This window comes from Helicoverpa armigera, chromosome 1, assembly GCF_030705265.1.
Source record: "Helicoverpa armigera isolate CAAS_96S chromosome 1, ASM3070526v1, whole genome shotgun sequence".
Lineage (NCBI taxonomy): Eukaryota > Metazoa > Arthropoda > Insecta > Lepidoptera > Noctuidae > Helicoverpa > Helicoverpa armigera.
In genome coordinates this window covers 10,620,748-10,632,741 of record NC_087120.1, presented here as the reverse complement: position 1 = coordinate 10,632,741, position 11,994 = coordinate 10,620,748, and the positions used below count along the sequence as shown (strand labels likewise).

Genomic DNA, 11,994 nt, shown 5'->3' with positions numbered 1-11,994 from the left:
ATGACGTAAAAATATTGATAGATATACGTTTATCTTAAAAAAACCTACGTAAGACTAGGCGGTACAATCCAAAGACTTAAGCCCATGGAAATATTAAAACTGCCCTATGGGTCATCATCATCTCAGCCATAGGACGTTCACTGCTGAACATAGGCCTCCCCTTCTTAGATCTCCACAGATACCTGTTGGAGGCGACCTGCATCCAGCGTCTTCCGGGTGGTCCGGTCCATCTTTTATATTCGCCATATGGGTGAATATTAAAAAAAAAACACTATGGTTTCCATTGACAGCAATGACACTAATGACAGCCCGACCGTAAAACCCCGGTTTTCGCGCCATTTTTACCCGTTGTAGGTCTACAAGTCATTTATTTTTGAACCTCCGCCGTATTTCAACCTGTGAAATAGCGTGTTTGTAATACCATGCTCTAATATTATAGTAATTAAATTATTCCAAAATGCACGTACGAATACGCATATTTGGTAAACCAGACACCATCGTAGTTGTTGAGTCGAAGTTGACAAAGATTGATCAGTTTCGGCGAGTTATAAAGGATAAGTTTGGTGTTCAACCGAAATTGCAGAGATTGTTCTATGGTGGTAAACTGGTGAGTAACATGACTTGTTGATAATGATTAATGTAATATAAGCTTGAAACGTCGTACAAATGATTTGTTTAGTCCTTTGAAGCATGCAATAACATTTGAAACTCAATGTTTATTCAAGTAAGACAAACACATTCGGACGTCAGATCACGCGGTGACCGTTAAAAAGTCACAACGGTTTAGTGGAGCCTAATAATTCAAAAGAGAATCGTTATATATAAATGAAATTCGGCCCCAAAGACGACCCACTGACCAGTAATACAGATTGCTATAAATAGTAATTATTATAATTCAGTAATATTTTGTCATGAGTATATCGATACCTGGAGCTCTAAGGGCGAAACGCCATTTTGGCGTAATTGACCTTTTAATTCAGCCCTGCAATTTTTTTCTGACCTCTATCAATCTGACTTAAGGCCTACGCCAAAAAATAATTTAGAGAAAATACCTAGCACATTTACATTGAATTCGTTGATTTTACATGATGATTATTATGTATTGACAACAATTAATAAAACAACCTAACATATTGACCAAGACTAACTTATCAATAATATAATTTAAAACATTAAATTCACATGTTTATTTTGCCTGAGTAATACAATATGTTCCTTTACAATTATTATATAAGACTAAGTGCATTTTTTACTAAAATCCATTGAGTTTATGCAATCTTTTGATCCACCCATCCACTGGAGCATAAACCAACAAACAATTATATGCACCTTTAATTAAGACTTATTATCAAAATTATTATCAAAACTATTGTACCATGTGTTACCATAAAGATTTATTATTATTATAGCTGGAAAATGGATACACATTCCACGACTATAACATCAAGCTCAACGATGTCATTCAGCTCATGGTTCGAGCGCAGCCCGAGGACAGTCCCAAGGAGAAGAAATCACCTAAAACTGAAGACAGCAAACAAACTGAGCAGTCCAGTGAGAAGCCTGAAGAGTATCAAGGTAAGAGAACAAAATACAAATTAAATTGAACAATATTCAGACCATCTTGCTTCAAAAGAACTTCTTTTGTTCCTTCCTTATCATATTTAATGCAACAAGGGGGCTCTTTTATTTACCAATGCTTAATCCCATGAATTAGTTCTTTGATGTTTTCAAGGTTACTTTTTCATTATTTACAGATGCAAGTAGCACATTATATAAAGTTGGAGACCTCATAGACGTGAGAGATCGAGAAACAGGGGCTTGGTTTGAAGGCAAAATAAGTAAAATAGTTTATGACCTTACTGTACCACACATCCCAGATGCAAAGGATAAGTCCACCAGTGACACAGAACTAGTTACAAGTCCTGATCAGAGTTTTGACACTGAGAATGATGTAGAAAACAAACCACCAAATGATACCACAAATGGTGACAGTTTTCCAAATAACAAAAGTAAAGGAATAGCACGTTATTTTAGTAGAACACCCAAAGCAGCGCCAAAAAAACAAACTGACAAGGGAGTTAGCAAAAGTGAGCACCATAAAGATTTAGATTCACGGCTGCTCTATAAAGTGCAGATGGACACTGAGTAAGTAACATCTCATATCTTACTTTCAATAACTAAGTGACTTCATTCCATTTTGCACTATCATTTTGTTTATAATTTCACAGTGAATCAGATTCGAAGATCTATTGTAAATTAAAAGAAATAAGGCCTAGATCAAGAGTGGAAATAGACATTAATAATCTCCAAGAAGGACAGACTGTCCTGATCAACCACAATACTGAGGAACCACTGGAACTAGGATATTGGTAAGATTTATATATAAAGATTTGAGACTCCCCAAAGTTCAGTTTTTGTCAGGGTCAGTGACAGTTTTGTATTTTATTTTTATTGTCTCTTATATAGGTTACTTATTATGTTGGTAATTCAAAAATCTACAATATGTAATTTTACATTTATTCAATAAATTTTTACAGGTATGACTTCAAAGTAGCCAACATAAAGAAAGTGCGATCAACATATGAGTTGAAGGGAACGCTTTATCTGGGAGCTGATGCAATACCAAATGACACTTCAGTTAGAGTGCTTGACAAGATATATGCCATTGAAGAGGTTGTCCCACTAGCAAAACGGTCTGATGATTACAATAAAATGATGGTTACACCCCCAGGAAAAAGTAAGTTATAAGAATTGACTATATTAATGTTACGTTGTATATGTATAATTTAATGTTATAATCACACATTGTTTTAAGGATCAGCACCTTTGAATTGTTTGACTTGTCGTGACGATGAAGACACTCCTTGCAAAGATTGTGGCTGTTATCTATGTGCTGGGAAGGAGTTTCCTGACAAAGTAAGTGATTCATTGGTTCCACTATTATGCGGGAAACCCTATTAATGTCATCATTAAATTACTATATTTGTACACTTATGTTGCAGATGCTTTTATGTGATGAATGTAACAACGGCTACCACATGATTTGTCTTGACCCACCCCTCACGGAATTGCCCGAAGGAGACTGGTACTGTCCATCCTGTAAGAGGGATCCTAATGACGTCATCGCACCTGGAGCTGCCAAGCAAACTAAGAAGGTTTCCAAAACAAAACGTGATTGGGGCAGAGGAATGGCTTGTATTGGTCAGTATATGAACATTTTATCAATTATAAAATTTTGCTTGCGTGCACATATTATAATTCTTTATATAAGGCTGAGCTTGTTGCAAATCCAAATATGCCAAATGCGAATTGATGGAAAACAACCAACTGCAGCTACTGCCAATGGCACTGCAATCATTGTTTAAGAATCGAAGTAAAGACATAACAGATAGATATATAGTATTATGTGAACTAATATCATAACTGCATGTTCAATATTTGTTTAACACTGCATAAATGAAGTTTGGGATGCAAATGAAACCACAGAAAACAGCTTGTCTTCTATTGATAAATATAGGTAACCAATAGAGGTTTCAGTTAAGCTGAAAATATATAATCAGCTTCTAAAAGCCACGGCCATGCATACAGCTGGTCACAGCCACTATAACACAGGTAGATAATATTATAAAAAGTATTGTGTAAGAAGCGTGTATGCCCACTGCTACTGTTATTTAAGTTACTATGATAAGTGCGAAAGATTGTAAGAATGTATGTTTGTTAAACCCGAGCGAAAATGACACAATGGACTAAACTTGAAATACTTATAATACACTAGCTTCCGCCCGCGACTTCGTTCGCGTGGTATAGTTACATTTTAGAACAAATTTGGTTAGCATAAAAAATATTATAGTGAGCTAACCTTAGGAAAATATCCCCCAATTTTGAAACATTTCTTCTTTGGTGCTCCGCTCCTTTTGGTCTTAGCTAGCGTGATAATATATTCTATAGTCTTCCTCGATAAATGGGCTATCTAACACTGAAATAATTTTTCAAATCGAACCAGTAGTTCAAGCAAACATATTATATAAACAAACAAACTCTTCAGCTTTATAAAATTAGTATAGATTTTTATCTATGAGCGGAAATAGTTCCGTCGGGACATGGGTGAAATTGCGGATTGATGCGAAGCTGGTACCTACTCAATCAGTTCGATACAAAGTGTGAGCTTTTGTGTACCTGTTTATGTTTAAGATATTTTTTTTACGAAGTTAATCATATAAGAGTTATCGCTATGCTGTATATATTCTAGTTAATCTATAAGCTATATGCATGTGCGAAAGTAACTACATCTGACGCTGGAGTTGGTTTTGCGGGGCTTAGCTCATAATTTTTGTACCTATAATTATATTCTATACTAGCTGATCCCGCGAACTTCGTATCGTTCAAACCTTCCCTGGATCTCTACAAACATTTTAAAACCAAAATCAGCTCAATCGGCCCAGCCGTTCTCGAGTTTTAATCAGACTAACGAACAACAATTCATTTTTATTTACATAGATAAATAGTTTGATTTCGATATAAGTTTGTTTGTTACTCTTTTACGGTAAAACCAGAAGAGAAAAGAGATATTATCGCGTCTAACATCACGATCTTAAGGTGATCCTGTGTTTTATTATAAATGCGAGAGTAGCTTTGTCTGCCAGTCTTAAACTGAATTTTGGTACACAGATAGCCTAGAGCCTGAGGAAAGACACGGGCTATTAACATCAAGTTTTTTTATATATTAAGGTTAAAGTGCTCATGAATTTTGCAGGAAGGACAAAGAATTGCGCCATGCCGGCCAACCACTTCGGTCCGATCCCTGGCATTGAAGTAGGCATGTGCTGGAGATTTAGGATACAGGTTCGTTTGTTTTATTTTTTATTCTATTCTATATTTAAATTTGGCTTAGGAGCAATGAGCTTATTTGACTAACGGCCAGTTTCTTCATCAAAAGTAAAAGTCAAAGTTATGTCTAAAGTAAAAGTAACGGTCAAATTCATTTTTTCTATTAGTTTTGCTGTCACTTTAGCCTTGAAAAAACGAATTTGACCGTTACTTTTACTTTAGACATTACTTTGACTTTAACTATTGATGAAGAAACTGGCCGTAATAAGCTTATTTCTCTATAGGTAATATTAAGTAATTCCATTCCATTTCCAATTTTCAAATATTCAACTAATTATTGAATATGTCACCGGCAGTGATACCTCTCATTGCCTTTTGCGGTAGACCAGAACACTGTGACTACCAATGCACTATCTATACTGTTCTTAGTACTTATTTATTCATATCAAATTAAGCTTTCCAGTGTGTCCATTAAACAAACATTGTTTTTAGTTGTCAGAGACGGGAGTCCATCGACCATCTGTATCAGGAATCCACGGGCGTGACGTGGAAGGCGCGTACAGTCTCGTATTATCAGGTACATCTACATTGAGTTTCGATAGGCAAACTACTTATTTACCAAATACCACATAATCCATAATAAGCGCAGCGTAGGACGTCCACCAACAAGGTGGACAGACGACCTTATAAAAGTCGCCGAAAGACGCTGGATGCAGGTCACCTCCTACAGGTATCTGTGGAGGTCTAAAAATAGACAAACAATATTACTCCGATTAACGAGGTTATAATCACTTGAAATGGCTGCACCCACGGAGGAAGGAAAATCAGCGGAGATGTCACAAGGCAGGTAGGTCAGGCACTTTTTTGTAGGTTAAGTAACGCACGGTATACGTGATCAGTTACTAGAACTAACGAGGTGTTCGAGTTCCTTGTCAAATCAAGCCGAATCTGACAAAGATTTGTCTCTATTGATTGGTACATGTCCATTTTTTTTCTAAAGGAGGCGTATGAGGGCGGGGTTAGTAACGTTCCTCGTCCCCCGAACACCTGCATTTTTGCGCCTATGTTAGGAGATTTTGCCTTATGACATTTCCACCTGCGATAAATCGAATTCTTGTAAAAATATTTTATTAGATATTGAGACACACAGTAGAGACACGGTCTCAGACACAATAGAAAGTTGTGGTTTTTCGGACACTTGACGTTCAACGAGTACCTTTATTCAGGTGGCTATGAGGACGATGTGGATCACGGCTATGAATTTACATACACGGGCAGTGGAGGTCGTGACCTGTCCGGCAACAAACGCACCGCCGGCCAATCCTTCGACCAGACACTCACTAGAGAAAACAGGTAACTTCTTACATATCCTAATCGATCTATTTCATCTTCGAAGAAAGGAATGCCGCAAAATACGGAAATCTACGTAAATATACTCAAACGTTTATTCAAATTAGGCTGATAAATCAGCACTTTTCGAACGACAAAAACAAAAGACAGCTCCCAAAACTCCCCCCCTTCACCACTTCCTAAGTGTTTTAGCTGGGAATAAGAAGTGGCGCAATACATGTCTATTAAGTTGGAAGAACCAGAGTTATACAGAACAAGTCAAATAAAATAAAATCTCCATTTTTCTTTCATCTTCGAAGAAAGTAAAGACGTAAAATATAATAATGTAAATATTTTGTTTCCAGAGCGCTAGCTCGTAACTGCGCCGTGAAGCAAATAAGTGAGGAAGGTGGCGACGCGGGCGACAATTGGCGAAGCGGCAAACCGGTCCGCGTCGTGCGCTCTTTCAAAATGTTGAAGCATTTCCCCAAGTATGCACCCAAGGAAGGCAATCGGTTAGTCGGTTTTTTTATACTTTAAAACTAATACCATAATACGATACGAACCCAATTTAATTCCACTACTGTACAAAAAGTAATTGTACCTATAGATACTTGCCTCTGCTTCAGACTGTATCATGTGTATCAAAACCCCATTTTAATAGATAAAATCATGTTTTTTTTTTTCTTTTAGGTATGACGGAATATACAAAGTGGTGAAATACTACCCAGAGAAAGGTCTATCTGGTTACCGTGTATGGAAGTATTTGTTAAGACGAGACGACCCCAGTCCCGCTCCTTGGGAACCCGGTGTTAAGGAGTTTCCTATCATAGTAAGTTAAAGTTTATCGCGATCACGCACATATGAGGTGAAATACTATATTTACACAGCAGTCGTTGAACGAGGCAGCAACTTTAACTTTCTATATTGTATTCTCCATAGTATCCCGATGGCTACTTAGAAGCAGAAGCTGAAAAGCAAGCCCTGAAGAAGAATAAAAGTAAAAACGGTATAGGTACCAAGAATGGTGGTAAGGGCCGTAAGAAACGTGCGCTGAGAGAAAGCGACCAAACCACCGACTCTGATAGCGAAGGCCCGCCGCAGCCAAAGAAAGGAAAGACCTCGAAACAAAGTAAGCTAATCCATTATGCAAATACAACAGAATGTTAGGGTTTCCGTACTCCATAGTAAAAATATTGGTCTTGATTGAGCTTTTAAGTTTAATTAAAAAGGATAATTGTATCGGAACGAGTAGGTTTATAGTATGTATGTATCTTCTTTTTCTTTCCTTCGAATAGAGGTGTGTCGAGAACCATAACTTATAGGTTGGCAAACTTGTTAGTATAGATATTATTATTTTAAATTCCAGCACCAAAAACCAAAGCCGCCGAAAATCCAAAGACTAAAATCACTAGCACACCCGCCAAAAACTCCGACGAGGAGCCACCTCGTAAACCTGAGAGCTGTTTGAGCGAAGACGAAATGGCTGCCATCAAGGCTGACGCGCTTAATAGCAAGCTTTGGAACGAATGTCTCATTGTGTGCAAGGCTAGGGGCAAGAAGGTTGGTACCATTCTATATTCCCTGTTCCCCGCAGTTTCATTCGCATCCCGAGGGAATTGATTATCGTAATAAAATAGCACAAGTTACTCAGGAATAACAGGATTTTTATGTTGAAATAATTTTGTAATGGGAAGTTTTTGAGTGAACACAAAACCTATAATTATCTCTTCTTTATATTTATATTGTATATAGGTGGGTTGTTTGATCGCCTATTTACCTACACATATAAAAATGAATCCCAATATCTCGTGGTCACGGCATCCCGCGAGAACTTCTGAACCGATTAAGTTCAAAATTAGAGGGGAGCATCAGTTATCTCGGGACGCGGGTGAAACTGCGGGCGGAAGCTAGTTATAAAAATATTTGAAAACTATTGCCTACTTCCTGACACTATAGACAAAATACCTAAATGTTACATTTGTATATTATGACTTTTAGTAAGCAAGTGCAACATTTGTGGACCTCTGTTCCTTCAAACAAATACAGTTAATTTAATGCTTTACAGGAATTTGTCGAGTACGTGACTCAGGTATTCCTGTGCATCATTTGTCAAGAAGTTGCCGTTAGTCCTGTTACTACGCCGTGCTTGCACAACTTCTGTATGGTAAGTTAAACAATTTTCATTGGAAAAAGTGATATGCACATTCGTTATGTAATGTATTGACAAAATGAAAAGTTTAACCTTCATAATATTCTGAACCGGCGATACTCGTATGAGTTACAACCATCTGCTTCCAAATAATAATCACAGTCCACGGGATACTTACATATTTTAATATTTATTTTAGTTTGTTTACGCAACGGATTTGTCTCTTTGTCTCTAATTAATTCAGAATTTTCTCCAAAATTACAGGCTTGTATAAAGCTGGCTTTCAAATCAATCGGTGGTCAGTGTCCATATTGCAGACACGACCTTGCGAAGTACGAAATAGAGCCGAATGAACTGTTGAAGACCGCCCTACAAACCATCATGGCTGGATACGATGCTGGCAAGAAATAGACTGATATTATAATAATTAATAACATGTTGTATCGCAAATATACTTGCATAGATCGGAAGGCAATTACGGGTTCAAAATGTAATTAAAAAACTATACTGTAATTAAATTAATTTAACACATCTTGTTTGAGACACTTCCTAAACATATTAGTGACAGCCTGGATGCTGATGACAAATTCAAGGTGTATACGAGCTCTGAGCTCTTAGAGCTATAGTTACGTTTATTGTGTTTCCATCGCTTCTAATTAATTAATATAAATAAAGACAGACTTAAAATAAGTCGCAGTTATTCGCAGTCGCAGTTCTGTATTTATAATAGTCAGCATTTGGCGTATTTCACGTGTTTTAACACTCCTTTTTTTTCTTATTAGATAATAAGAAAAAAAGGGTAAGAAGGAACGACAAAGACTAGACGTGTCTGTTTTCCAATATTCACAATAAGTTTTTTAACTAAATACTTGATTGATCTAGAAAGAAAGAAAATACATTTTATTGCGCAATAAAAGACGCATACACAAAAAATATATAAAATTAGACATAAAAATAAATAATAACTAGAAGTGAAAAATATGCGTCTTGATCTGATATTGTTAGTGTTTTATTAAGTGACTAGCCGTTTGCCCGCGGTTTTACCCGCGTCCCGTGATAACTAATGCCCGTACCGGGATAGAAATGTAGCTTTCGAATGGTGAAAGAATTTTTGAAAACGGTCCAATAGTTTTTGAGCTTATTCTATACAACCAAACAAAGAAACAAACAAAGTTTTCCTCTTTATAATATTAGTATAGATTATGAACAGATTTCACAATAAAATACACTAAACAAATAAAGCGTTAGAAATATGTATTTTTAAAAGTACTCGTAAATTGATTTTGAGGTGATTGTTGATTGATGATTATTATTGATTGAATTATTTTTATGTTTTTATATAAATCTATTTGATGTGATATGATAAGATGCTCTTTCGAAGTTTACTCGCTATTTTTAGTTGATTTACCATCCGCACTTTGTGCCCTCCATTTCCAATATGTAGCTAAGACTTCACTAAGTTAACATTCGATATGAGGGCGTGGCCTAATATGGTGGTAGTAATATACCTCAAAGCAATTTTAATTATTATTTTATTAAAAAAAAAATTAAGGATGCCTGATGATTACCTAAAAATACACATTTAAATGTATCCTTATTTTCTGATTTTGGAGTTCTTTAATGCATTACCATGTGCCTTTTTAGACTTGTATGCCGTTTGGGTAAACATGTGTATTATAAAAAGCACTGCAGAGACTTATCATCTTATAGCGTTGGAATTAGCGTTAAAATTAAAACAGACCTCATATTTTTTTCTTCAAATGAAGTCTTCAAACCCACAAAAAATTCGTCACCGATTATCGGCGCAGGCGTGCAGCCTTATTCAAACTTCTGGTAGTCGCTGGCTTTTAGCCTAATAAATTTTAAACAAAATAGTTATACGTACTCGCTTTGATATTGTGCTCTATTTTATCTTAGTAATTAGACCTTAGTTAAATAAACAGGTACTTATAAGTTCTTGCTACCTCAAATTATACTTTTTGTCTATAAGATTTATGTGCAAAATCAGTTTAAATACTGCTAATTTACCTACAAGTAAATCATTCGTAGATCTTAGACATGTAAACCAATAACGATGAGGCTTGTGAGTCGATTTTTGGACGGCTTTGTAAACCAGAAGTACTGACTTAAGAATTTCGCGGTATTATATGATCGTCCGCCTTCCTCTGTGTACCGTGTATTCTCTCTTGTCATTAAGGTGTCTTAAGCACCATTGCCTGTAGTGCTTTTTGCAATCTATGATAGCGTTTAAACAACGGAATAGATTTAAGCATTTTTATTTAATTATCTACTATGTTGAGATGTCAGCAAGACGTGGCTTATTATAATGTTCCATGTTTATTACGATTTTTATAGTACAAAGTAATATAGCTTTTTTAGTTATTTTTTCCGTTAGGTTTATTTTAAGATTTATTATCTTATAATTTCTTGGCTCTAAGATTAGGTTATGGAATCGAATTAAGCCTTCATTAAAATGTGTTAATGTACCTTGATTTTGATTGTATTCAATTAGCGTTGGAATGTAAAATTAAATAATTGAAATTGTTTGAGTTTGCGCAGATTGATCGCAGTGAAATCCCAATGACAACAATATGTATTAATTATGGTCAACTACATACAACTATCAATTTTTATAGCAAAATAAAGTGGAATATAAACAATTTTGGTCGCCGTATACTCGACATGCTTCTACGGACGAAGTCGAGGCAAGCGAGTTTTTTGAATAACCATTAACAAGAACTGATAACGTGTGCTATTAACTTTAGATTATTAATCTTAAAAAAATATATTAAGTATTTAAATAACATTCCTTATCTAATAATTTACTGTCATCAAAATGGTTTAACTTTGATTATGTAACATGCCAGATGATGTCAACCGAGACATGCATCATTGCATGTCTGTTGGTCTGGTAAATCATACAGAAATATTTATAACACTTCTAGATTTTTTAATTTGCGTTCAATTTTTTTTTGTTTGAGTAATCCTCCGGAAAATTATGTTGATTTTTTTTATTAATAAACTTTAGAATTTTATGATGAGTTCTTATTTCTTTCCTTAAGAGGGCTATCACAAATTTTCGCGAATTTAAACGTTTTATACGAGTTTTGATGCTTTGGATATAGTCACAATAAAAAAACAAAAATAAGATTCAGAAAGTTTGATCATTTATCTTGAAAGTGTTTTAAAATAAATATTTTAATTTGTCCACGTACATCAGTAAAATCTTTGTCTCTGCAAAGGATGTTTCATAAAATGTTGCTTTTGGGTATCTTTTGATGCTTCGGTACTCCGAGGATATAGCAATTTAACCATTTATAAAAATGTTCAAGATACAACTATATCTTGTACTTGGAAGTGCTTAAATCAATTTATTACAATTCATACAGTATTACACCAAAAATAATTCTATAAAACTGAGAGTTACTGACAATTTTCCGTACGAAACTATATTTTTTATCTATGAAAGTATAATCCAAATTCAAATAAAAAACATTTAATAACACTAGTTTACAAAAAAATATTTTTTTTTTGTTCATGAAATGAAACCTATATTATTTAAGTAGGCTATGGACGGTTACTAAAAAAATATTTTTTTATTTTTCGTAGCACGTCACAATTCGGAGATATCGATGACTTTTTTTTATCTACCCGCAATTGTTTAAATACGTTTATCGTTCTGTTTT

General features: G+C 35.2%; 1 protein-coding gene across 1 annotated transcript; it reads left to right on the top strand.

Annotated features, from left to right (window-relative positions):
• Nucleotides 1–305: 305 nt before the first annotated feature.
• LOC110374596 (E3 ubiquitin-protein ligase UHRF1) lies at nt 306–11,343 on the top strand. The gene is made up of 16 exons (XM_021332364.3): nt 306–607; nt 1,410–1,575; nt 1,755–2,145; nt 2,229–2,369; nt 2,538–2,737; nt 2,816–2,916; nt 3,003–3,201; nt 4,754–4,842; nt 5,320–5,404; nt 6,054–6,180; nt 6,522–6,671; nt 6,850–6,988; nt 7,099–7,288; nt 7,526–7,719; nt 8,225–8,323; nt 8,573–11,343. The coding sequence occupies exons 1-16, from the start codon at nt 458–460 to the stop codon at nt 8,717–8,719; spliced, it is 2,568 nt and encodes an 855-aa protein (XP_021188039.3). The 5' UTR covers nt 306–457; the 3' UTR covers nt 8,720–11,343.
• Nucleotides 11,344–11,994: the final 651 nt, after the last annotated feature.

Bases quoted from the DNA above. Each gene is read 5' to 3' on its own strand.
- LOC110374596 (XM_021332364.3), top strand. From the start codon at position 458: ATGCACGTACGAATACGCATATTTGGTAAACCAGACACCATCGTAGTT. The intron at 2,370-2,537 runs GTAAGATTTATA...AAATTTTTACAG, and splicing joins CCACTGGAACTAGGATATTG to GTATGACTTCAAAGTAGCCA. The intron at 6,181-6,521 runs GTAACTTCTTAC...TTTTGTTTCCAG, and splicing joins ACACTCACTAGAGAAAACAG to AGCGCTAGCTCGTAACTGCG.